General features: G+C 62.0%; 5 protein-coding genes across 5 annotated transcripts, besides 1 other annotated feature; all 5 read left to right on the forward strand.

Annotated features, from left to right (window-relative positions):
- Positions 1–1,663: 1,663 nt before the first annotated feature.
- On the forward strand, positions 1,664–4,903 carry LPMP_090430 (tyrosine phosphatase, putative; the record flags this gene model as incomplete). Its single annotated transcript, XM_010705979.1, has 1 exon — positions 1,664–4,903. One exon carries the CDS (start codon positions 1,664–1,666, stop codon positions 4,901–4,903), a length of 3,240 nt encoding a protein of 1,079 aa, XP_010704281.1.
- Positions 4,904–6,746: 1,843 nt separating this feature from the next.
- LPMP_090440 (hypothetical protein) lies at positions 6,747–8,129 on the forward strand (the record flags this gene model as incomplete). The annotated part of the gene is made up of 1 exon (XM_010705980.1): positions 6,747–8,129. One exon carries the CDS (start codon positions 6,747–6,749, stop codon positions 8,127–8,129), a length of 1,383 nt encoding a protein of 460 aa, XP_010704282.1.
- Positions 8,130–9,278: 1,149 nt separating this feature from the next.
- Positions 9,279–11,228, forward strand: LPMP_090450 (hypothetical protein; the record flags this gene model as incomplete). The annotated part of the gene is made up of 1 exon (XM_010705981.1): positions 9,279–11,228. One exon carries the CDS (start codon positions 9,279–9,281, stop codon positions 11,226–11,228), a length of 1,950 nt encoding a protein of 649 aa, XP_010704283.1.
- Positions 11,229–12,399: 1,171 nt separating this feature from the next.
- Positions 12,400–15,465, forward strand: LPMP_090460 (hypothetical protein; the record flags this gene model as incomplete). The annotated part of the gene is made up of 1 exon (XM_010705982.1): positions 12,400–15,465. The coding sequence occupies one exon, from the start codon at positions 12,400–12,402 to the stop codon at positions 15,463–15,465; it is 3,066 nt and encodes a 1,021-aa protein (XP_010704284.1).
- Positions 15,466–16,690: 1,225 nt separating this feature from the next.
- LPMP_090470 (hypothetical protein) lies at positions 16,691–25,726 on the forward strand (the record flags this gene model as incomplete). Its single annotated transcript, XM_010705983.1, has 1 exon — positions 16,691–25,726. One exon carries the CDS (start codon positions 16,691–16,693, stop codon positions 25,724–25,726), a length of 9,036 nt encoding a protein of 3,011 aa, XP_010704285.1.
- Positions 25,727–25,998: 272 nt separating this feature from the next.
- Positions 25,999–26,182: a repeat region.
- Positions 26,183–26,363: the final 181 nt, after the last annotated feature.

The raw sequence follows: 26,363 nt of genomic DNA on the forward strand, positions 1-26,363 counted from the left end.
GGGTGCACGATCCTGGCTCTTGGAACGCTGTCATCGCCGGCAAAAGGGCAGCCACCAACCAGTCTCCTCTGTGTAACACCCACGGGCAGCCTTCCTTTTCCTCCACCCTTACGTTTCCCCGTACAGACGTTGTGTTGCCTCCACCCTACTCTCTCGTTTGAGTTGAGGCGCGGGCCTGTGCGTGTGGGTCTCGTTCCTCGTCTGTGTCAGCGAGTAATCGTCGTTATCACCGCCTCCCCTCTTTGTTTTTGCTTCTCAACGCGCCCCCCCTCCCCCATTCGCCCGGCTTCCCCCCCCCTCTTTCCCTTTCCCTCTGCACTCGGCTCCGGTGTCCTTCTCACTTGTCTCCCTCTTTTCTCTTTCGCTCCCCCTCTCTCTATCGCGTTCCCGTTGCGTTGATTATGTAATTATCTGTGATGGACTTGAAGCAGAGGGGGGCGGTACGGGTGCGCCAACCATTCGATGTGGAAGTGCCGTGCCTTCGCTGGCCAGGCAGCTCACCTCCCCACGCACACGCACACACGTACGTATCAGCAGAAGTTTCCTTGGTTGGGCTTTTTGAGTGTGTTTGCTTTATAATAGTGTACTATGAGAGCAAAGCAGAGAGGGAAGGAGGGAGGAAGAGCAAGTGAAGCCGGGGCATCCCTGCGCTTGTCGGTGTGCTCCTCCCTCCCTTGTTGGCTTGGGTGGATGTGACTGTGTGCATGGGGGTGTGGACGTGTGCTGTCCTCTTGCACCCACACACACCCTCCCATCGCCTTCGCTAGGAGTGTGTCGCGCTGGGCGAGCGGTGTTGAGTCAGTTGGTTGATTCGGTTCAAGCTGAGCAAAACGAGCCGTCTCGGGGGGAGGGAGAGGGGCTTTTCCGCTCCGTCCTCTCCCATTCGTCCGCTCTGGGTTCGGGTGTGTGTTTGCTCTCTCGCTTTCACCTCTCACTAGATCTGTGCTCTGTGCTCCGTGCGTGTGTGTGGGGGGGGGGGCATCGCACCCACCCCATCCCATCCATGTCCCCTCCTCCTCTTCTCTCATCCACCACCACCACTACCACCCCTCCGTGCGAGTGTGCGCGTGCTCGCCGGGGAGAAGTGGAAGGGGGAAGCCACAGATGAAGGCAAACACAAAGAACATCAGGAAAACTTTGAGAAGACGTGCGCATGGGAGAAGCGTCTTCTCCCCTCCTTCACCCCCCCCCGTCTCTCTCCTCGTTTCGGGTGGCTTACGAGACGTAGAGGGAAAGGAGAGGGAAGAGAGACACGTCGGTGCTGGCGCTTCTGGAATCCCTGGATGCCCTGTCTGCGTGGCCCTTCGGATGGGCAGAGCAGCGGCACTATCTCCTAGGCTGTGTCACTGTTGTTCTCCTCTCTCACCTACGCCACAAGCACCTCTTCCCACTGCGTATGCTTCTCGCCCCTAACTCCTGTACATCTTCACCTTGATTGGGCCATCTGTCGCGACTCTCACGTCCTATTTTTTCACAACTCCCTCCCTCGTAGGAGGCGCTAGCATATAAGCTGTACGCAGTCTTGGCAGATGCCGTCGTGCATGCCTGAGTGACGTTTATAAGTTTCAGCTTCTTCCCCTCCACCTTCCCATTCCTCCTCCTCCCACCACCACCACCCATACACGCACTTCGTTCTCTTTCCTCTTGGCGCTTCGCTCGCAGGATGCCGCCCCAGCCTTTGGATATGACGCCTGCTGCAACCACCGCGGCTAAATCCACCCCACCCACGGTGCTGACGCTACAGCAGCTCCTTGATACGAAGCAAGCCATCCCCATCCTTCCAGGCCTTCTGTACTTTGCATCTACAGGCGAATGTCTCTCCTCCTCGCTCGCTGGAAGTGCTGAGGCAGCCATAACGGTAGCGTCGGTGACGTCCGTGGCCATGGAGGCCATCCACGACTTCTACTTCAAGGAGAATCCCTTCGCCAGTGGCACGGCCACGGACCACGGCAAAGTTGCCAGCACAAGCGCAGTCCCGACCGCCAGGGCGACCGTGGGGCAGGACGCCGTCTTCGTGTCGTTGCGAGGTACCCCACCCTACCTCTACCGTCCTTTCTTCGCCGACTATGGCCCGCTGGACATGGGCTGCTGCGTGCACTTTGCGCGGCGCCTCTGTGAGCTGCTGCGGGCAGTGACAGGGGTCGACGTGTGCGCCTCACCCGCATCCACTTCTGCCGCTGCAGGAACCGTTGGCAATGACACGAGCTCACGAGCCACTACCCATACCCACAGAAAGCGGGGCGGAAGAAGACGACCCGCATCGGCTCTATCGCACTCCTCGAGCTCCATCTCGGCGGCCTCCACGGCCCTCTCCGGTGGCCCCCCGGGGACAATGCGGCCAGTGGTTGTGTGCGCCAGCCTCGACGCGCAGGAACGGGTGAACACGGCGTGTCTGGTTGGCGCCTTCTGCGTATTGTGTCTTGGCTGGTCGGCTGCGGCGACGTGGTATCGCGGCTTCGTCGATATCTACCCTGGTTTTCTCTCCTACCGCGACGCGAGCCAAGGCGTGTCAAACTACCCGCTCACCTTGATTGACGTGTGGGCCGGACTCGAGCAGGGCGTTGCGCTCGGATTCGCCAACGTGCATACGTTTGACCTTCCCGCCTATGTGGAAGGCAAGCAGCACGACTACAGCTGGGTGGTCCCTCGCCGGTTCCTGGCCATGAGCTCCCCGCAGGACGACAAGCCCGAGCGCACCGCTGAGGTGTTTGCACGGCGGCTGCGCCAACTGGGTGTGCAGCTTGTGGTGCGCCTGAACGACAGCCTCTACAACCCTTCGCCTCTGCTACGGCTGGGCATACGACACGTTGACCTGCCATACGCCGACGGCAGCGTGCCGAGCGATGCAGTGCTACTACGATTTCTGCAGGCAGTAGAGGAGCACTTTGGTGAATCAGTCGCGCCAGCTTCGCTGCGACAGTGGTGGTCGGTTCCATCTTCGTCGACCGCAACAGCGATGCCGAAGACATCGGCGCGAGCGGCCAGCGCATCCAAGAGAGCCCACTCCGCCTGTGCTAGTCACTCGAGGCCAGTGCTGCAGTCATGCTCGCCCATGCACTCCGGCACATGCCGTGGCATGCCGGAGACGTGGACGGCGGCTCCTCCATCGGCGCCGACCTCACCCGCTCAACGCCCAGACTCTGCCCACGCGAACGGCACGCGGGGCTACGATACCTGCACCTTAACATCGGGTGAGAAGGGTGCTGTAGCGGTGCACTGTCTCGCTGGCCTGGGCCGCACGGGTACCATGCTCGCCGTCTACATGATGCGTCACTACGGCTTCACCGCGCGCGCCGTGATTGGGTGGCTGCGACTTTGCCGGCCAGGCAGCATCAGCGGCGTTCAGCAGCAGTACCTTGACGCGATGGAGCGACGTCTGCGGCCGCCGCCGCACATCCTGGTCGCGATGCAGCTGAACTCGGCACTCAAGCCGTGCGGCGCTGCCGGCGGAGGGAAGCGATTCGAACAGCAATCGCGATCCATACGCTCGTCGTTCTCACCCACCCTCTCCTCCATGTCCATCTTGCTAAACCCGGCAGCCGCGGCGCTGACAGCGGGCGGAGGAGACAGAGCGAATGCGATGGGCAGAGACCTGCTCAACGCTTCGCCGCGGTCTTCCCTGGACGAGGCAACGACGGGCCGCGTGCGCTCGCTCGCTGCTGTGACCGCCTTTCAGACACACGGCGGTGTCGTCGCAGATGCGCGGCCGGCGACTGGAACGAGTATTGTGAACGGGCACATCAAGCGCAATGATACTGGTCAAACAAGCGCGATGGCTACTCGGGCAACGTCAGAGGCCGGCAGTGACCTCGGCACGTTTGCCCACTTTACGGCGTGGCGCAACCTCAGCAGTGACAATGCTGTCAACCTCACAGGACTGCGCGGGGTGCAGCAACAGCGGCACCAGTTGCTGCTTCGCCGTCTCAGCAACAACAGCAGCAGCACCCTTTCCCTCAGCACAATCCAGCCAGAGGGAGCAGTGCTTGATGTTGTCGCGCGAATGCCCGTTCTTGGAGGCGACAGTCCGCAGAACAGGAGTGCGGCCACAGCACCGCCGAAGCGAGGTGGTGCTGTGGTCGCCAACGACCAAAGTCCTACCATTCGCCCAACCCCTCGTGTGGGTGACTACAAGTACGCCTCAACGTACTTCGTGGCGATGGAACAGGCGGGCGGTCTGCCGCGTGTATACCCGTGGCCCCCATCCTCCGCAGCCACCTCGACCGCCAGAGGCGGTCCACAGCCAACCCTAGGTGGTAGTCTGCGGCCTGCTACCGCCAGCCTCTCTTGTGAACTCGCACCGAAAGGGGCGTACCATCTCGGCGGTGGCAGCAGCGTTGGTGCGTCAAATAGCCTGAAGGAGACTTGCACAGCGCCAGTGTCGGCGGACAGCTGCCTCTACCCCCGCAGAGCTCTCATCGGCGCGCTGCAGCGGCAACGGCCGTACACAGCGACGGCAGCGGTAAGCACAGTACCTCGGCCGCGCGCTAAACGATGGCAAGAGAGTTATAGGCGTGGCGGTGCCGTAGACAACAACGGGACAGGCACCCACCCACCAGACGACGCGCCGCTGTCAACCGACCTCTATGATACTAAGCTGCAGTCTCCTCGCCCTCACCAGGCAGCAACACGCGCGCGAGGTGAGTGGAGCGACAAGGGCACCCATCGCACAGACCTTGCCAACACAAGCACTGGCGACACTGGTGCTGCAAGTCGCTACGGCGGTGTCAAGCTACAAATCCTACAGCCACCATCGGTACCGATGCGTTCATCTCTTCCCTGGAGAGATGGTGGTGTGACAGGGCAAGCGGATGGGCCGCGGTCGCCTCTGACTCAGAGCCCCTCGGCACCGGTGATACCTGCAGCGTCTCTGCCTTTATGGGGTCGTCCCATGCTTCGCACGTGAGTCTGGAAAGACAAGACACACACACCACAACAACAACAACCACCACCACCACAGCAACCAAGACACACACACACACACACCCCACACACCCCTTCCACCAAATGTGATGGCATCGTTCGCGGACGTTATTGTTGGGTGGGTGGGTGGCGGGTTTGGGGGGGGGGGGTCGAGTGGGTGATAGACGGGGGGAGGGGGCAGAGAGAGAGGAAGCGGGGCGGGGGGAAGCGAAGAGACGGCAGAGAGCGGCATGGATGATGTACTCGCCTGTTCTCAATCGCTGCCCCTTGCCCCCATCCCCTCCACCTCTCCCTCTGAGGGCTGATGCCGTGTGTGTGTGGGTGGGTGGGTGTGCATGTGTATCTGCGTAAACGCACACTCGCACACCTTTTCGCATCCCCATGCACGAGATGCTGGCTGCAGAAGCACCTCCTCCCTCTCTCGTCCACGACCTCGCTCGCACTACCCTAAATCATCTTGGCGCGATGCTCGTCATCCCTTCCTCCTCCTCGCTTGTTTCCCACAGGCACATGTGCATTAGTAGCCTCTCCTCCCTTACAGACAACAGCGCCACCACACAGGCGAGTTAATGGGTATGTATGCTAATTTCGATCTCGCTGACCTCCTCCCTCCCTCCCTCCCTCCCTCGGTAGTGGAGGGTGAGAGACGCGTATTTCCCAACCATTCTCGGGCGTGTGTGGGAGGGAAGGAGTGTGTCTCCACTGGGGTATCCCCCGCTTCACTCCCCTTACCTCTTTCTCTCCCGTTCCTCTCCAGCTACGCCTTGAGCATGAAGTGCTCTCTGCCCCCCCCCCTACCCACACACGCACGGCACATGCAGCTCTCTGGACGTGGGAGTCTTGTAGGTGTGCGTGCCTCGACTCGAATCCACACGCAACACGCAAGCACAAGAATTCTCTGTTCATAGGTGTCTGACCGCCTGACTACACCTGTAGACGCTGGTGATGCTGCGTCCCGCTCCACTACAGACTTACTCTCCCTCTTACGGCACGCGCCTCCCCTTCTGTGCCTTGCACAACGCCTCTGCTGCTCAGACCCCTGTATGGTACTGCTTGAGGCGCTTGTTCCGGGGAGAGAGCGACCTGTCATGTGAGGGGAGGGCATCTAGCGCAGACCTCGCACGTGGAGTTCCTGATGTCACAGCCGCCGCGCTCACTCGCTTGTCACTTCTTCTTCTTCTTCCCTCCCCTCCCCCCCCCCCCTTTCTCTTCCTCGGAATGAACTACACAACTCAGTGCCGTAGACCTCACTCACTCACTTTCTCCCGCATAACGTGTGCGCACGCAGCGGCTCACGATTGCGTCCTATGCGTGAGAAAGTGAGTATAACTCCTACCTTTGTCGCTATAGGGCATTCCCACACAGACACACCCCCCACTGTTGTGTCTCCGCGCAGACTCCTACACAGATTCCAGCGTCGCTCAACTCTCTCACATACACACCCCTCAGTGCTTCCCCTCCCCTTCCCCCCCCCTTCCTCTCTCCCCCTCTCTCTCTTGTCTTGTTGCTATTTTCTGTTCCTCCACTCTTCGTTGCGGAAGCTCCCCCCCCCCTCCTCCTCCCTCTCGTGAGCGTTTCCCCGCCGCGGTCTTGCAGTGGTCTTTGGTGGGCTCCTCGCCACTTGTGTGTTTTCTTTGGGGGGTTTGCGGCATCCCTGTGGTGACTTCCTGGCTTTGCCCCTGCGATCCCCTCTCGCGCTCTCTCGTTGCGCCCTTCCTCGTCTCTCCTTTCACCCTCCCCTGTACCGGGACCCTTTTCCCAGCTTTGCTCTTCAGCTGCTGCCCCCCACACCGCAGACAGAGAGAGAGAGTGATACGCATCATCTGATGATTTCGGAAGAGGACAGCCGCCTGTTCGAAGCGGCAAAGCGAGCACAGGTAAGCCGCAACACCGCCATCTACGTGATCGAGAATGTCGACTCAAGCCGCACCCTTTCCGGGGCCTTTGTACGGGTGTTGCTGGAGATGCCCACTCGCAGAGAGGGATATGTGGTGGCGCGCATCCACAGCACGACTGCGGGTGAGGTTTACAGCGGCTTCTCAACCAATCCAACTCAGACGACGAACGTATACCTTATGCTGGAGCTTCCACCGCCGCTCGCCGCCATCAACGGCGTTCAGTATCAGCTGAACAGCGTCAGCAACAGTAGCATGGGCGAGGGCGAGTTCCGCGAGTGGCTGCAAATGATTCGCAACGAGCCTACGCTGCGGGAGCCGACTGTGCAAGAGCTGTCGGAGGTGACAGCCCGCCTGCATCCGTACGAAGCGAACCGCCACCGCGCCAACTCGAACGTCAACGCTAACTCGAACAGGTCACAGGCGATCCACGGTCAAGCAGGTGCCGCTAACGCAAGCCGCAGCGTGCCGCATTCGCAGGTGATGCCGAGACAGCAGCAGCAACAAAGGGCTCTCTCCAACCACGGAGCCACTCGGCAGCACCGCCAGAGCCTCTCCGCGAGCTCGCCGACGGCGCTGGTGCCACCACAGACGCAGGATAGTCACCCCATCGTCGGCAGCAATGATGCGCCGCTCCGGCGAAGCTCTGCCGCCATGAGCGAAGCGAGCAGCAGCGGTGCCATCATTAGCACGGACGGCAGTGTGAGCCCCGCCAGCCGCAACGGCAGTAATCGCTTCGTACGACAAGGAACCATGATGGCGCGCGACTATAACCGCAACCCGCGCCAGGACGGGCAAGCGTCGTATGAAATGTCCGACGCAGAGGTGCAAGCCATGGGCACCTACACCCCGGCAACATGCAACCAACAGCAGCAGCAACAGCGAATCGCGTTGCCTCGTCCGCAGGGTAGCAGTGCCAGCGGCCCCGCCATGGCAGCCACTGCCTCCTTTATGGCGCGCGGCACCGCCGACCAGGTTATAGAGACTGAGGATGAGGAGATGGAGCGCCGTCTGCGGAAGGACATTATGAACCACCTAGCCCAGGAGTGCGTCCTATTTCCAAAAGACGCGCAGGGCTACAAGCTCTCCCGCCTGCGCTTGCTGGAGCGCGATATGATTGAATACCTACAGCACGTCCGTGACGAGATCCAGGGCAAGCAAGAGAACTGCATCGTATGCATGGACCACGCCCCCACAGTAATCCTGCTGCCTTGCAAGCACAAGGTTATGTGCCGACTGTGCGCCCCGTCGTGCCCCAACTGCCCCGTGTGTCGCAGTAGCATTTCAGAAATGTTTGAGCCGGAGGAGATTTAGCAGAAGACCACAGAAAAAGAGGTGATCGACAACACACACACACACATGCGCACGCACGCAGGGTTATGTGCGAGCGGCAACGGCGCGTGAGCGAGAGATGCGATGCCAGGCCTGAGGGTGGGAGGAGGACCGTTGGGGTTCTGCTCGCAGACGTCGCTTCTTCTCTGTCCGGGCGTGTCTCATCTTGTCCCTCCTCCCCCCTCGCCCCTCCCTTCCCCCTTTTTATGCACTACACCCATCGCTCACGAGTGGGTGAATGAGTGGCGATGAGGACAGGAAGAGGAGGGGAGGGGGGCGGGATGCTTGATTCATTGGCCAAATTCGAGCTCAGCTTTTTCTCCGTGTATTGGGCATCCAGGCACGCCTGTGTGAACGTGTAATCTACTGTACCTGCCAACTGCAGAAAGACGCACTGTGATGGCCACCTCAATGAAATACCGCAGAAGAGGGGGAAGGGGGGGGTGGAGGAGCTCTCAACGCGAGGCGACAGATGGAGCGTGTGCCTCCCACCGCCACCACACGCAGCGCCATCGGATGAGAAACGAATGGAGGAGGAAACAATTCGGGGCTTCCACATGGAGTGGGGTTGGGAGCTCGGTGGACTCATTCCGCTTCTCCCTGTGCTGCGATCTCTCCGCGAAAAAGGTTCCGAGCACCACATATGGCTCACTCACCTTTTCAGCGGAACCTCTCCTATCATTTATGCGCAGTGCTACCGGGACACTTGGTAGCACCACCTTCAGAGAGGGCCTCCTCCACGGCTCGCCATACTCCTCCCCCCTCCCTGTCCCTCTCTACCTCTGCCCTTTGCACCTCCCTCATCGCCTCTTCCATCGATTCAATGACACCTCCTCCCACCCTGGCCAGCTTACTTCGTCAAACGCAGAGGAAGAGGGGAAAAGAAGCGCGTGTCTGTCTGTGTGTGTGTGTGTGTGCAGCGCTTTCCACGAACGTCCTCCATAAAAGCCAACGACACCAAAAAAAAACAGCGAAGGATTGAAAGGGGTAACTCTTTGATCAAACTGAGCAGTCGCATCCTCCCCTCCTCGTTCTCTCCCTTGCGCGTATACACACATCACACACACACACACACACACCTCCATTCCCCCTCAGCACCTCGGCGCATCCTTTGCTACACCAGAGTGAGTCATGGCGAGCCTCGCTGCAGTCGAGGCCCCGGAGCTGCCGCCTGGGATGGACCCGGCCTACTACGCGCTCAGCCTGCTGCGTCGACGGAAGCTGGAGGAGTGCGTGAAGGTCTCTACTCACTACCTCACACTGACCGTCTCCCCGGACCGCACAGGCTCTCTGACGGGCGCCACGGCGGCGACATCATCTAGCGCCGGTTACATGGATGAGAGCATGTGGTTTATTCAGACAAAGGCGATAGTGCTCCAGAGCTTGTACGACGATGCCGAAATCGAGGATGACGGCGTCGATGACGTGCTCATGGAAGGCGAACAGGCCGTCGTGAGCACGTTGCACCGGCCCAACACATCTCTGCGGGCGGCGCGGCAGGGCACCGCAGGCGGCGGCACAGCTGCTGACGCTGTTGGTCGCGCTGGTCGACTAGGAACGTCGACAGGCGGTGGGCGACCAGTGAGCAGCCGGTATGGCTACGCGCGACCAGGAACGCTGCAGAACCGCCCCGGCTCCGTCCGCGGCGGTCCTGGTGGGGGTACGGCGGCGCGTCCTGTCACCGGCCGCTTCGTTCGGCTTGGCACTGCGTCCCTTCGGTCCGTACCAGGCGGACCTCACATCAATGTGCAGGCTCTCAACCTTGAGCGCTACGCGCGCGAGAAGCCGATGGTGGCGAAGCTTCTGTGCGACTACCTCCTTTACGTAGAACACAAACCCAAGATGGCGTTGGAACTCTGCACGGCAGCTCTGCGTTCAGCCAAGTCTGTGATGACGCCAGCAACACCGCTACCTTCAGCGTCCGGCGTTGCTGCCAAGCTGCCAATGGGCAGTGGAGGAGAAGAGCGGCCCCCCGTCCTCCCCATTGGCGCCGCTGCCGGACCCGGCGCTGACCCACCATCTCTGCCGCCTGCCGGAAAGACTGCCGCGGTGTCCACGGCGCAGGAGCATGTCGGCATAACAAACGCGAATGACTGGTGGTGGAAGGCACGCCTGGCCAAGGCAAACTACCAGCTGGGGTTGCTGCGGGAGGCGGAGAAGTACCTCAAAGCCGCTCTCTTCGACGCACCAGCCAACGCCAGCATCGGGGGAGGAATGTTAGCGAGAGAATCGAAGGCGAGGCCAGGCAGTGGCAGTAGCGGTGGCGGCTTTCCGCAGGGCCGTGTGTTCGCCAACTACAACACAAGCGTGGTTATGCAACTGGGCAAGGTGTACCTCAAGATGGACCAGCCTTTGACAGCCCTCGAGACATACGAGGCAGCGCTCGAGGTGAACCCAGTCGACCACCACGTCGTTCTCTGCTGTGCGCGTCTACGCGACGAGCTGCATGAGCCCGGTACCGCCTACGACCTCTACAACCAAGTACTGCACCTCGATAGCAGCAATATCGAGGCCATCGCCTGCATTGGCGCGCATCTCTTCTACGAGCGCAACCAGCCAGAGCTGGCGCTGCGCTACTACCGCCGTTTGCTGCAGATGGGCGTACACACGTCAGAGGTGTGGACGAACGTGGGGCTCTGCGCTTTCTACACGTTCCAGGTGGAGCTAAGCCTGCGCTGTCTGTCCCGTGCGTTGGCACTGTGCCGGGAAGACAGCCAGCGCGCAGATGTGTGGTACAACATCGGGCACATGGGCATCGGGATGGGCAACATGACCTTCGCCGAGCGCGCCTTCCGTCTTGCCGTCGGCGCAGACGTCACGCATGCGGAGGCGCTGAACAACCTGGCGGTGTTGGCCTACGAAAAGAAGGAGGAAAAGGCCGGGCGTCGCCTCCTGGACACGGCGCTACTCGCGGCGCCGGGACTGACGGAGGCGCTGTATAACACCGCCGTCATCTCCTTCCAGGCAGGGGAGCTGGAGCTGTCGTATCAGATGGTGATGCGGGCGCTGGAGGTGGAACCGGACCACCCGGAAGCCGTGGTGCTGCAAGGCAAGCTGCGTGAGCATTTCCTCGCAATTTAGACGCGCCATCTCTCCTCGCTCTCCCCCTCCCTCCCGTGCAAGTGTCGGGCTCCCTGAAGCGCGCACGTGCGGTCATCATTACCGCATCGTGACGCAGGGGTGTGCACGGCTGTGTGTATGCGAGGACAAAGAAGGGCAGGAAAACGGGGGGCTCGCACGGGTGAAGGAGGGAGCAGGACGAGGGCCGTGGTGGCCAAGTTGGTAGGGCGTGTCCCGGGGGAAGGGAGGAAAAGAGAATGAGGGTCGGTATGTTGCATGGGTGCAAAGCTGACGGGACACCCTTTCCCCCCTCCTCTCCGTGGTACGTACGCTTGCAGAGCAGCGCTTTGGATTGCCTGGGTGTGGCGCGCTCGTCAAGCCGCACACCATAGCTCCAATGAAAACACACACAGACGCACACGCACAGGCAAGGGGGGATGCGTACGTGAGGTGCTGGGTCACCCATTCCCCGCTTCCACAGCCACCACAGCCACCACGTTCATATGACCCCAATTTTGTGGTGTGCGAGGAACGAAGCTTGGAAAGCCCTTCTACCCACGCGTATGCTTCTGGCGCTCGTCACGATGAACGGCAGCAGTTGAAGTCCAGTAACTCCCACCTGTCTCTCTCCCTCTCTCCCTCCCTCCCTCCCTCCCTCTCTCTGGGCGGACTGTGTTCTTCACCCGCCACTCCCTCCGACGTACACACACACACGCGCGCGCCAAAGGGAGGCGTGGCGGTCGTACCTGAGGCGCTTCCCCCCTTTTTTACGACGGCAATATGGTCTACACGCGCATACTCCCCCCCTCACCCCACCCCACCCCACCCCCCAAAAAAAAAAATATATACACCTTCTGTACGTCAGCACACGTCCCTCTTTCGCTTTGCTTTCCCCAGATCGACTGATCGGGTGCGTTTTGGCTTCTTCACACATATACACACACACACATATACACCGCCCAGCGCCGGAGAGCGACGGATATCAGCTTCGTATCGAGCCGTGCCCTTGCAGTTCCTACGAGCCAGTACCAGTGACTGTACTCACCCTCCAGGCATAGGCGTCACATCAGTGCAGTGGGGTGTGTGAAGCGTCCGTATAGAAGACTTGACGCTGTCGTTGGTCCGTCATCTGCCCCTCCCCTCCCCTCTCCAGTGTTCGCTCTTTTTCAGCAAATCCCCCCGGCTCTTGCGGATGAGCGTCACACCTCTTGGCGCTCGTCGACCGCCACTGGCGACAATCCCCGCTTTCAACGCCGCCGAGAATGCCGCCTCTTCCACGCCGAGCAGTAGCACCGCCCAGGGCGCGCCGCCGCTGACGCAGTCCTACCTGCATCATACCCCGCCGTCCCACAGCAACGCTCAGCTGCTGGCGGGCATGAACCCGACCACCACATCTTTCCTCTCAGGGCTGTCCACCGGTTTCACTTCGCCGATGTCGAGGATCGCTGGCACAGAGGCGATTCTCGAGCCGCCCCCGACGGAGAACGGCACTGGTGATGGGGCACGCCAAAACGCCTCTGCCGCAGCATCGACAGCGACCGTCGCAACGAGCGACGACATCCTGCGAGGCATCTACAACGAGAAGCTGCAGGCCAGCGTACGAAGCATCATCATGACGCTCACGACAGAGTTGCCGCAGGACCACATTTTCCTTCAGCTGCTGGCGGACCCCACGACGCTGCAGTATTGCAAAGTGCGTCTCGGCGAGGTTGTTGAAGGATTTCTGTACTCAACACAGGCAGAGCAGTACCATGCACTTGCCACCGAGTTTGCACGAGGCGAGCGGGACTGTGCGATGTTGCACCAGCGGATCGGAGATCTCGAGGCAGCGCTGGCGTTGACGAGTGCGCCTGCCCAATCATCAACACCGCAGCGGCCGGGGCCCTCGCCGCTCGTCGTGCCGAGCGGCACCAGCGTGGATCACGCGTACCAGGCAGCACAGGCAGCTTTGCCGTGGACCTCGTCCCCTACCATGATGCCTGCGCAGGCAGCGGCAGCTCCAACCACTTCCTCGGTCTCCCCCAGCATCGCTGTCAACCCCATGGAGAACGAGGAGGCGCGTCGTGAGCTGCTCCGCGTTCTCGAGCAAGCCACGCACGACCAGGAACTGCACCGTTGCACCCAAGCGCTGCACGCCGTCAGTAAAGTAGTCGACATCGCCCATGACGAGGTGCATTATGATGACAAGTACTTGTTCGAAGGGGAACTGCTAGGCGAGCTGTTCAAGTGCGTCCACTCGCTGCTGCACTACGTCGACAGCGCTCTGGAGAGCCAAGAGCGACTGCGGTTTGAAGTCCAGGAACAGCAACAGCATTGGCTGTACGGTGCCGCCGCGGACAACATTAAGTCGATCAATGACGGCGCAGTCGGTGGTAGCGCGGTGAGCGCCAGCCACTCTGCATTCGCCTCCGCAGGCGCAAAGGTCAATAGCGCCCCAGGTGCGTTGCTGGTCTCCGGCTGCTCGACGCCGCGGCGCCCGCAGGTGTCACTGGGCAATGCGGGCACAGCACTAATGAGCAGCGCTGCCGGCTCCCGTTTCTCCTCCGTCTCCTCCCCTACCGGTGTGGATCCCACGCGTCCGATTCAGCAACAACGGGAGCGACTGCAGCGACTGGCAGAGCAACTGCGCGAAGGGCAGCAACATGCCAGTCAAGTGCTCCAAGCACTGGCGCACATGGAGTGCACGCGTCGTCGCGAGGTGGCTCAGCTGGAGCGGGAAGTGGCCATCACACGTGAAGAGGCAGCAGCAGCGCTCAGCGCAGCTGAGGGCGCGCGGCAGGTCAAGGAGAGTTCGGAGCGGCTTCGTGCCGAGCACGCGGCCTCTGTCGCCAGCGAACGAACAGAGCTGCGCGACCAGCTGGCGGATGCTCATGCGCAGTTGGCGGTAACCACACAGGACGTATACACGGCGCGGCGTGAGCTGCGCAGTACTACAAGTAGAGCCGAGGCGGCTGAAGAACGAGAGAAGAACCTAGTCGCAGAGCTGGATGCACTCAAGGCTGCCATGGCGCGCCGCGACGCGGAATTGCAAGAGCAGAAAGCCGACCGCGTCACTCGGCAGGCCGAGCTGACGGCTCTCAGAGCCGCCCACCAGCTCAACATTGACGCGCTTCAGGATTCCGGACGAGAACTACTGTGCCTGCGCGTAGAGGGAACCATGGCGGGTCTCGCTGCCCTCTACCAGGAAGCAAAGGCCGCCAAGGCGGAGCTGCTAGAGCGCGAAGGATATCGACCCCTCTTCCACAGATGCAGCATTGCTGTAGCGTCGCAGAAAGAGGCTGCACGCCATGCGCAGGCACAGTCTCAGCTGGCTGAATCAGCGCAAGTGGAACAGGCAGTGGCCCAGCGTGGGTGCATGGACACGCTTGGCGCGCTGCTGCGCTCCATGTGGGCAGACGATGCTATCGAGTCTTCCCTCACATCGTCCTCCCCGAGCACAGTCCCACCGGCTCCCAGTGCGATTCACTTGACAGACGGCGACGACACGACCGAAGCAGCCAGGGGCGGCAGCACCGCCAGTGGCAACGTGGCAGTCCCCGGTGCAGTGAACATAAGAGGCTCGCCTTGCTATCGCCTTCCTACGACGCTTCCCGGCCTCTGTACCTCCCTGGAATACGCCTACGACAATGTCCGCGCCCGGCACCGCGCCAGACAGCAGACGATCGACTTGCTGCGCGCTGAGCTGGTAAGCAATGACATTGAACTACGCGCGGCGCAGGCCAGTGAAGCGCAGCTGCGGGAGCTGCTAAGGGCAGAGCAGTCCAAGGAGGAGCAGTGGAAGGCAGAGATGGCACAGCTCAGTGAACATAACCCGATGCGAGGGCTGCTCGCGCGGCAAGATACGCTGTTGAAGGCCGTCAGCGATGAGCGCAACGAGCTGCGTCGACTGTGGAACCGACTGACCGGTGACTACATCGCCCTGGAACAGCGCAACGGCGTCTTGCACGCCCGGTGTGCCGAAAAGGAGCACGAGAACGCACGGCTAAGTGGGTTGCTGCGACGAGGTGGCACGTCGACCACCTCAACCGGCTCTCAACACAGAAGAGCCGCTTCTTACGGTGCCGCGCGAGTCGCAGCCGCGATTCCAGCGGCTGTATCGACAGCCACGGAAGCCGCGCCAGGGCCTCGAACGCTTGCGACAGCAGAGGCACAGCTCGACACCTCGGCCGGTCACCCAGTCTCCACACGAGGGCCCGACTCTTCCTCTTCTTCACGCTCGGACTCCACTGAAGCCTCGTCGAATAAAGCGCTCGAGTAGGAGGAGTCACTCCAGTATCTGCCCGATGGGGGGGGGGGGGAAGGGACGGAGTTTGAGGTCCGGCGTGGGAAACGCTGTGCGTTGGCCTTGTCCTTGATGTGTGTGTGTGTGTGTTGTCGGTGGGGTGCTCACCATGAGACCTGTCGTCCTCTTCCTCCACCCCCTCCCCGCGTCGCTGCGTGACGGCTGCACGACACAGGCAAGCACATAACTGACAACTGGCAACAGGCGAACTCTTCACCACGCAGCGCAGCGCTGGCAGCAGAGCGGGAGTCAGCAATCACCCCCATGGCGCTTTTCATCCATCATCATTGAGGTCCCGCACCTATGGGCTTGCACGCTTGCGAGGGCAGAGCGACACGGACAGGTGTAGCTGTGGGCGTACCACAATGTCCTCTCCCCTTGCTCTCCGAGGGGCAGCGCACATGCATCACTACACCACCCCTGTGCACCGACACCCGCGGTCCTGTGGTCGTACGCCTCACCCATCACCCCTCACTCTCTCCTCCGCCACCACCTTCTCCACGATTGAGCCCCCCTCCTCCCCCTGTGCTGTTAATCACTGTCGCATACACCACCACCACCAGCAGCAGCAGCAGCGGCCGTGTAGAGTAGCGGAAGAAGAAGGCAAAGAGGAGTGCACTTGGGAAGTGTTCACTTCTGTCGTTCCTCTATGGGTGTTCGCTGCCCTGACGCATTGACACTTCCCCGTTCACACTCGCCTGTCGCTGTTCCCCCTCTCTCCCTCCCACCCTCTCTGCCCGCATCCCCCGCACCCCCACCATCACCACCACTACCGCCACTGCCCCCGTTTTCCCTCCGGTCTGCTGCCTTTTGGTGTCCACTCGTGCATGTTGTTTTGCTTCGCTTTGCCCGTGCCACGGCTTTTTATATATATGAGCACTGCTGGGCTAGCCGCCGTTGCCGTTCTCGTCTTGACGTCTTCGTGTTAGTGCGCGCGTGGGGGAGGAGAAGGAGGAGGAGGGCCGCCTCTCTTTCCGTTGCCGCCGTATCGCCTCCCCCGCCTGCTCCTTTTTCGTGTGTGTTTGATTGGCTCCCCTTCCTTGGTGCTGTCGCCGTTCATCTGTGCGCACACGCACACCCTTCAGCCCACCCTTCCATTCACCCCATTCTCCCACCCCACCCCCTCGCTTTCAGCATGGCGTCTTATTGGTGGCCGCTTGGTCGCACCGCCGTCCCAGCGGAGGCGAAAGCACCGCCGCCAATGGGCGCACCCACCACCCCACAACCAGCTCTTTCCAATGCCCTCTCAGGAGGGGCAACAGCGGCATCGCTGTTATGCCCCGCTGCCGAGCCCGCCACCGATGTGCGCCATCTCGCCCACGCCATCTTCCATACAAACCTCGAGAACCTCTTGGTGGAGTCAACGAAGCACTGCAGTCTCGTTGCCCTGCGCGACGCCATCCAGGCTACCCGCCAGCGCCAGTACGACCCCGCTAGCCTTTTCGAGACCCTTTACATCGCCTGCATACTGTTGGCGGAGCGCAGCGCTGGAGGGACCGGGATCATGACGCGCAGGTACGGCAGCAGCGCAGCGCATCCCACACCCTCAAGCCCCCCCACAGGAAGACGCCTGTCACACAGCAGTAGCAGCACTGCGTTGCACGCCATGGGCAGTGCCAACGAGCTGCCGCATGCTCCGGTCACTGCAGCCGAGGCAGCGAGTCAGCCGACAGCCGGCACGCAGGCGAACTGCGCGGTGTCTTCGCCGCACGCACCTTACTACCGCCACCATGCGGCATCTCGGGCATTGCTGCTTCAGTCCATCGGCGATATTGGTAAGCTCATTGCTCTGGCGCTGTTGCCTGTCACACAGCTGGTCGGTCAACGTGTGGCGGACCTAGTCCGCGCGCTCGCTTTTCAGTCCTCGCCATCACCGACCACGCAGTATACCCTGTTAAGCACGGAGCTGCCAGCGCGAACTACCTTGCCGCGCCAGCTCCGGGTGATAAGCGCGTCGACGGCGTCCTCTATTGTGCTGCAGTCGCACAGCACCGCCCCACGAGACACAGAGCTCTCTAGCGGAGTCTTTGATCCCAGCCTCAGCGGCGGCGCTGTGCCGTCCGCTACAGCAGCAGCCACAGCAGCCGTTTCCGCTCCTGGGCCCGTGCAACTAGTACATGACGATGAGGTCCTCGTCCGTCTGCTGCAGATGACTGCGGCGGCAGCGTCGAGATGCCCGCTCGGCAGCAGCGCGCTCGCAGAGCTTTACGGTGTGCTCCTGCTCTTCTACAGCGGCGTCGCGCCGATGTCCATGCTTGAGGCGACGTGCGAGGCGACGCTGACGCACCACATTCACGCGGTGCTGACCGCGCTGCACAACAGCGAGGCCGGAGATGATGAAGATGTACTGCACCGTAGCAGCCCATCCGTAGCGCTGATGGCATCGACGTTCACTGCCCAGCTGCAGGGCGTCGCCTTTATAAGGGATATTTGCCGCCTTATGATCGGGATACGTACGCGGTGGCTGTACCTGAATCCCTATCGCACCACCAGCTCTGTTCCCAGTGGTGCGGAAGGTGGAGGTGGTGCGCCCGCGGTCAGTGGCAGCAACTGCAGTAACAAGAAAAGCGCGCCGGTGCCTTACGGAGGCAGCACACCATCGTCCATGGCCGGCATCACCGCTAGCGTGGCGGCTGCCGCAGCGGATGCTGAGCGACAACGAAGTGAAGAGCAGCAGCACTTCTCGCGCGCGCCGTCGCTGTCGTCGAGGTCGATGCTCGAGTCACTGGCGACCCCGTCCCTGCTCACCCAGAATGAGTTGGATGCGCAGTCAGCAGCAGCTGTATCAGCCGCCGGCGGTCGTGGTGGTACAGCAGAGTTGACTTCGCTCTCTTCCCTTACGATCACTACACCGTCGTGCGCCGCGATGGAGACGGTGCCGGAGCGACTGCGACTCTTTCTCGTGCGCACCGTGACGCTGTTCTTCAAGGAGCACGCCAAGGCTCTGGCGGCACCAGTTATGGAGACCAAAAGTGTTGGCGGAGAAGGTGGGGGTGTGAGCGGTGACCCAACAGTCACATCAGCCGCCGCGGTGTCCATGCACAGCCCACCGTACGTGCAGTGCCTCAACGATTGCTGCTTCTCTGTCGCACTGTGGGGCCTGCGTGAGATGGGCATTACAGTGTCCATGCAGCCCCCTCCAGCCTTATTCGTGGAGGTGCAACAGCAGCAGCAGCGCGATGGATCCTTTAGCGGGACACCGTGCTCACTGGAGATGTTCACGTGCACACAGCAACTCGCCCTCGTCTCCATCAGCTCGCACCTTCAAAGCATGACGAACTCGACGCAAGTGCTTCTTGAGGCACATGAACAGCTGCTACAGCGACTCTGCAGACACCGCAAGCCCTGTGTAGCGTCGTTGTCGCCGTGGTTCGGCAGCAGCGGCGATGTTTCAGGTGGCGCGCTGATGAGCAGCGACGATCCCGAGCGACTGTCGCAGGCTGCGACAGTCGTGCTGTCTCTCTGGCGCAAGACTCTTACGAGTGTGTCGTTCTTGTGGGAGCTGCTGCAACTGCGGTCCATGCGAAGCGACCACCACGATGACAGCAGCGCTGAGGCAGTCGCAGCAGGCATGTCGGAAGACGTCGAGGAACATCGTAGCAGCGGCCTATACTCGGAGGAAGTGTGGCAGCCCAGCTCAGATGTGAACTGGAACGGCTACAACAGTGACAACAGCGGCAATGGCGACCGCAGTTGCGGCGGCACAGGAGTAGCCTCGCGGCAGTGGTCGCAGTCACCAAATGGCAGCCCTCTTTATCATCGATGGCCTTTGCCCGGGCTCTCACGCTCGCGCCACTACCTCACGGGCAGCCAAAGTGCTCTTGGCGGCGGAGACAGCGAAAATGAGCACGCCAGCACGCCGGTCGCCCTGGGCTTTGCGAACGCAGCGGCGGCCAGTGAAGAAGGCGGCGGTGGTGGTGTGGATGTCACTGGCGTGCCGTCGCTGGTCCGCCTTGTGCTGTCCGTGCAGGCAGTGGTGGTGTCCCACATCCAACCCCCTCCTACCACCACCATCCAGGCGAGCGCCGATGACAGACGCGGTGGCAGTGACGGCGAGGAGGCGGAGGAGGCGGCGCTTACAAGGTCCCCTCTGCTGCCCATCACCCCTCCGCGCTTCCTGTCCGCCGGGGACACCGGTGATGGCAGCCTGGGCGAGCGATCACTGAAGCCCTCACCGCTGCAGATCAAGACAGCACCCGCGAATGCTTACGAGGCGGCGGCAGTGTCAACGCCGCTCTGCCTGTGTACGACGAACGCGTCCACAGCCTATCAGTGTTTCACGGAAGCACTCAACTGCCTCACCGCCTTTGGCCAGCTCTTTTCGCAGCTGGTGTCCTCGGTTACCGCGACAGAGAAGGGTCAGGTGCTGGGCTGGTGTCGTGCGTGCTTCTTGGCGCTGCACCCGCACCTTCTCCACTGCGAGCAGCTCTGTCTGCCCCACCTCCGCTACGAAGAGGACGTGCTGCCGGTCGTGTTGAAAGCGACTGGCTACTGGGTACAAGTCAGCTGCATCCTACAGCTGCCCGGGGAGCGAGACTCCTACTTGGCAGCACTCGTGGACGTGCTGCGGGCGCAGGACTCGGTGGCTGGTCACCTGGTCGCTCTGGCCCCGCCAACCGCGTCGGGCATGTCAGACGCGTCCTCCCCCACAACAGCGACCCTGCTGGAAGCGCTTCTCACGCTGAACGACGTGTGCGCGGCTGCTGAGCCGGTTGTGCCGGGATCCGTCGCCGCCGCGGCGCTCAGCCTCAGCGATGATCGCGACGCCGCGCCACCGGATAGCAGTGGTGGCGCGAAGGGGATGCAACAGTATGCCCCCACTATGCCCAGCTGGGGTGTTGGGTGGCTGCGGCGTCGTAGTCGCACGACCTCCTCCTCGACCCTAGGCAACACAGTGACGCCGGCGCGTCCCAGCGGTGGCAGAAGCGGGAGCTGGATAATGTCCTTGCCCCAGTCGCAGATGAACGCCGCCCCCTCGCGCATCGGCACGCCGCTTCTTACAGCATCGGCGCCGTATAGCAAACAGCAGCAGTCGGCGCCTGCGTCTTTGGCAATGTCGTCGGTGCTCACATCACGCGGCTGGCGGGCACCAGCCGTGCAACACGCCGTCATCCTTGGTGTGTGTCGCCTACAGCACAAGATCTTCATCATGAAGACGCTTCACGTCATCGCCAATACCCTCGGAGCACAGCTGAGGAGTGGATGGGCCTTGCTCGCGCGCGGCTTCGCTATGACAGAGCCTCTTTTGCACATGCTGAAGCGGTTGCTGTCATGGATCGAGGAGTCCACTGAGGAGCAGGAGCAAGAAGACCAGCTACTGAGTGACGCCCTGCACCTGCGTGACGCATTGCGCTCCCTCTGCGTCCACAACGCCTGCCACTTGCCCTACACTCAGTTTGAGCTCTTCTTCGCGGAGCTGATGAGGGCAACTGTGGCCTTGGGGCCCGCGGCGTCGTCACCACAACAGGACGGAGCAGCACTCGCCGTCAACGAGTGGGCCTGCGGGGATCTGCACGTCACGGCACCGTACACTACCGCGTCCAGTCGACTGCCTCGCCACCACCCGCAGGGCTGCGGAGACCAGTGGGTGCTCACATCAGAATGCCTGAGCGTGTCGCTGTTAGCCATGCTGCCCTTCATAGACCTGCGGTACACCGACGCGGCGGCCGGCACAGCATCTGAAGATGTCGGAGGCCACATTGGTGGGAGCAGCCGGCCCAGTCCTCAAGCGGGGCAGGTGCAGCATCAGCGCACCGGTGCTGTTGCGCGGGCACTGCATCTGTGGGAGCTGGAAACGAAGGTGTGCCGCTACGTAACGGACCACCAGCACGTGGAGAGGTGGGGCACAACACTGTTGACAATGATGAGGGCGCATAAGGGGGCACTGCTGGCGGCTACGGCGTCAAGCTGTGTGGAACCAGCCGCAGCTGTCCTAGACACGCCACTGGTGAGTGGGAATCTCTCGCAAGAGGAAACCCGCACGATCGAGCTGGTGCTCTCTACAGTCGTCAGCCACGTTGCTACGGTAGCCGTGCAGCTATGTCGATCGGCAGGGCGGCATCAAATTGCGGCGGTGGCGAGTGCCGGCGGTGGAGGTGGCAGCCTGTTGAGTGACACTGCGATCGCAGCGCCGTCCTCCTCCTACCAGGCTGTGCAGAGTGCTGCCCTCGTGCTCACCTCTGGCCCCTTCGCCGCTGTGCCCCTCACGCAAGTCGCGAATGCGCTCTTCGCCACCACCGCCTCGGGGTCTTCTCTGGCCGTAAGTGCTGCGAAGGACTGCCCTGCTGGCGTCGGCGGCAGCTGTGGGCCTCCTCTCCTGCCCTTCGTGCAGGCGGATCCCCGACAAAGCACCTCACGGCTTCTCGCTGCTGTGCATCGATCTTCGCAGGCGATCGCCCTTCACAACTCCCTCGACGCCAACCGTAGCAGCGCCCCCACGGCCCCGCCGGCGACCGCGTCTGGCAACCTCGACCTGCTAGAGCAGCTGCTGGCGAGGCCTTTTGCCCTACTCGACGGCGTCTACCATGAGTGGCAGCGACAGTATGCTGGGTCGCCAAGCAGAGGCGGTGGACAAGGCGGACGATCAGCAACGGCTGCAGCGACGAACGTGGCGGAGCAGCGGGGGCGGGAGGATCGCACGTCCCCCGCTCTCCTTGAGACAGATGAGGGTCTGGCACCGCCACAGATAGAGGAGAGGTCCGCTAGCTTGGGAGCGTTAGAGACATCCGCGGCATCTTCTGTCGTCGCTGCCGCAGTCCCCCAGATACTGGCCAATGCCGCCGCCGCCGTTCTGATGGACGTTGTGAAGATCGTGCAGTCCTATGGCGAAGACATCGACGGCGCCGCCTGGGAATCTATTTTGTCCTTGCTGCAGCGGACTACCATGGTGACCAAGGCGGATGGTGATGTCCTAACAAGTACCAGCGCCACCGGCACTGGTGGGAGCAGCAGCATCCTGCAAAGCAGCGTCATTACTAACAGCGTCGGTGGTCGCAGTGCTAGCAGCTCCAGTCTCCTTCTCGAGAAGCTGGGCATCATCAATGCGCCCTCCACCGCTGCAGGTGCTGCTACGTCCAGTAGCCAAGCCGTTGAATCCCTCAACACGGCTTTTCGCGCGCTGGAGAGCATTCAGCATAACTACATTCCACGCCTGAAGGTGGACGGTCTGCACCGCCTGATCGTGTGCGTCGGCGCCTTCACAGTGCACCGCGTCGATGGAGGGACTGCCGGTGAGCGCAAGCTTCACACAAATCTGAGCGCCGTGCAGCTGCTGTGGTCTATTGCGGACTACCTCGCCGTATTTGGCAGAGAGGCAGTCGAGGAGATCAAGCGCTGCAACGTCGACAATAACGCCAGTAGAGGAAGCATCGGCGTCGTGAGAGTCACGACCGTCGACTGTGTAAGTGTGGCTGCTGGAGGGGCTCCAGAGTCACCGGCGCGATATTCCGACAGTGTTTCGGTCGTCCAACAGCAGCAGGACCGCCTCTGGTGCTCTCTCCTCTGGCAGTTACGTAACGGCTGCCTCGATGATCGACAGGAGGTGCGCCAATCCGCGCTGCAGACATTCTTTGCTCTCGTGCAGACGTACGGCTGGCGCTTCTCCGCGGTGTGCTGGCGATGCGTCCTACTGGATGTGCTGCTGCCTCTCATGGAGGTCGCTGCAGTGGCGACAGAGCTTTGCGCGACGCCTCCGCCATCGCCATTGCCGTCTGCGCTGGGAGGAGACGGCGCAACAGTCGTGGTCGCGGAGGCAGGGGGATGCTCACCGGACACGACCATGCCGCAGCTGCTCCGCAGCTTTATCGATCACCCGGCCCAGCTGGAGGAGGTACGCGTCGCTTTGTTTGATGCGGGGGGTCGCCTGCTTGTAACACATTACGCACGCATGCAGGCCGCCACCGCCGCAGCCGAGGACGACAAGGACGACGCCACGCAGGTGCTGGAGCGTTTCCTGCGACTGTGTGGCGACGTTTGCGTGGTGCTACGGGGCACCTCCGGCGAACAGGCCGCCCTGGCAGCCGTGCACGCCCTCCACGGGCTCCTTGTCGAGATGCCAGAGAAAGGGCTGCACGCGCATGGGGTACACCTCGCCTGGAGCGCTCTGGAGCGGCTGATCCTATGTGGCGGGGGCAATGACTGTGCTGATGAGCCGCCTGCAGATCTTCGAGAAGGGACAGCAAATGCACCCCACGTCCACAGAAGAGGAAAGCAGTGTACCATCGCAGTGATGGCGGCCGCTGTAGCCGCCCTCTGCGACAGCTTCCGCCTTCAGCGCCTCGCGACGGCGGCGCCAGATGCCGCGGCTGACCTCACCACCTCCACGCAATCAAGCACCGTAGAGCGCAGTCACAGCACGACGGGTTTCAGCTCCTTCTTCAGCGGCTGGGGTAGTGGCGGCTTCGGAGCAGCGGCACCAGCACCCGCTGTAAAATCAATCTCAGGCGCAGGGCTGCGACACGGTGGCTCCTCATCTCCTACCCAGTACTTCACTCGCCTCCTCTTCCTCTTGCAGGCTGTCACCCGCTGCCCAGCTGTGGTGAACTCGTACTACTTCCCCAACAAGGCACAGTCCACGCTGCTCGAGGGGGTGACCGCGGTGTGGCCAACACTATCTAGCTGCGAGGCGCAGACAATGTGGAACGGGGTGTTGTTGTCTGCCTTTCCCTCAGCGGCGACGCTCAAAAGCTTTGTTTTACAGGGCGTCTACGAGTCGGTCTCCATCACAGTGGGGGACGACGAGGTCACCACCAATGCAAGAGCGACGGCGGCGAGCGCGCTGATCCCACTCAAGTCGGTGATGCCGCCTGGCTCGCACCCGGGGTATCTCAGCTCCGTCATGGAGACGATGAACACCTTGATACTGCATCACATGGGCATAGATCCTCTCGGTGCGGCCGCTGCGAAGCGCAGAGAGTCCGATGCACTGCCGCCGAATCCTGCATCCGCCAACACCCCCGCCGCGGCGACTGAGACGCCAGCGACGACGACCAACGAGAATCACGCGCGGCTGGTGTTTATGGCCCCCAGCACCCTGCAAGTCACCGGTACGCTGTTGTTGCTGCACCTCGCCTCTGCGGAAATTCTAACCGAGCCGCCGCGGTTGGGCAGCGCGCCCTTCACCCTCCCCGCGCTCTTCCTAGAAGAGTGCGTCACTTTACTGCAGCGCACGCTGTGGGAAACGGTGCTGGCGCGCACCCCGACGCCGTCGTCGTCACTGCCCACTCCTAGCACGGAGGTTAGCAGTGTCTCAGCCCTTACCGCGGCCGCGGTGCAATGCCGCCAGGATGGAGTGGCCGCGCTCTGTGGCGTGTTTGAGCAGCTGCTCACCACCACCTCCACGGTGGTGCGGCACTTGGAGGCGACACCGCAGACCGGAGCGGCAGCGACAAGCGGAACTACCGCGACTCCAACGACAACGATGCTGCCGCCGCATGTCACGGCGGCGCTGCAGTCGCTCGACCTGCTTGTGGACATCCTCGGCGAGGTGGTTCACTTTGCGATGGAACAGTATGAGGATGTGATATGTGCAACGACAGCCATCACGGCTTTATCAATCGCGTCCACTGCAGAGGGCGTGGCGCTGGATCGGGTGGCGCGGCGGAGTTTGGCGCTGTTACAGCGCTGGGCAGACGCCGTCGCGGCCACGCCGACAGGTCGCCTACCGCCCTTGTCGTCCGCCTCGACGCTGCAGCACCACCATCAGCATCATCACACTCGCAGCGGCAGTGATAGCAGTCACATGCCCCTCAGTCTGCAGGGCACCGTCGCCTGTCACGAGGCGCCGGCACAGTCGCAGCGCGCCAGCCACGCCTCCGCCACCGCACCGGCAGCGGCTTCGCGCAGCCAGCTGCAGAAGGTGGCACAAGCCTCTATGGAATCCCGCAACAAGGCAATCATAGCGCAGTTTGTTAGCAACCCTGACGACGCCAGTGCCGGCGCGCTACTCGTCGACACCCTGCGTGACATGCTGCAGAGTGCACAGAACAACGCACGAGTGGGTCCGCGCGCCGGCAGCGGTGCGGCAACGAAGAATCTGCTATCCATGATGCCAGATCTCCTGCGGCTCGTCGCATGCAGCAGTCGTGAGCCGAAGCGATCCGCAGCGGCGATCACCCGAGAGCAGGAGATACGCGAGATACTGGCGAAGTTGCTGACGATGGTCACAGAAGAACAGCAGAACCACCTCCCCAATCAAGCCGAATCACGCGAAGGGGGTGGTCATCAGGAGGTCGGCTAGCCACTCGACTCAGACGAGGTGGAAGATGCAGGCACGTTCATCATTTGAGTAACTCGTGAACTGAGAGGCATAGGCGCGTGAGGGAGAGGAGTTTCTTTCATCCCTCCCCTCCTCCCAGCCCACGTCCCACTGTGCGAGGTGTTCTCTCTTTTTTGCCTCTTCTCCACCTCTGTATTCTCCTTCAGTGTGTATATCCCCGCATAACGAGGGAAGAAGGGACACACCGCAGCGTGCGGTATCCCCGGGGTCCCGTACCCCCACCCCACTCTCGGTGTGAGGCAGCGTGTCAGCCGGACTCGAGCGCATCGCACCCGGCCCGCGCTGCCTAGTGGTGGTGAGGAGCCTGGGCGCCTCCCCGGGGGGGGGCACCACGTGGCGGCCAGCATGACGGGAGCGGCTGCGAGGCGAGGGGGTGGGTGGGGCCTGGTGACGCGTCCTCTGTGGGAGAGAGTGGGCGCGTTGGGGTAAGAGAAACAAGACTTGTGCATGAAACGGTGAGGAGGGAAGCACCTCCGTCGCGCGCCCTGTCTCTCCTCTTTCTCCGTCCCCCTCCACCGTAGCATATCTACGTCATCCGCATCGATACGAGGCTCGAGACGTTCGCCCTTGCCCACCCACCCACCCACCCCTTCCCCGT

The sequence above is a fragment of the Leishmania panamensis genome (genome assembly GCF_000755165.1).
Source record: "Leishmania panamensis strain MHOM/PA/94/PSC-1 chromosome 9 sequence".
Taxonomy (NCBI): Eukaryota; Euglenozoa; class Kinetoplastea; order Trypanosomatida; family Trypanosomatidae; genus Leishmania; species Leishmania panamensis.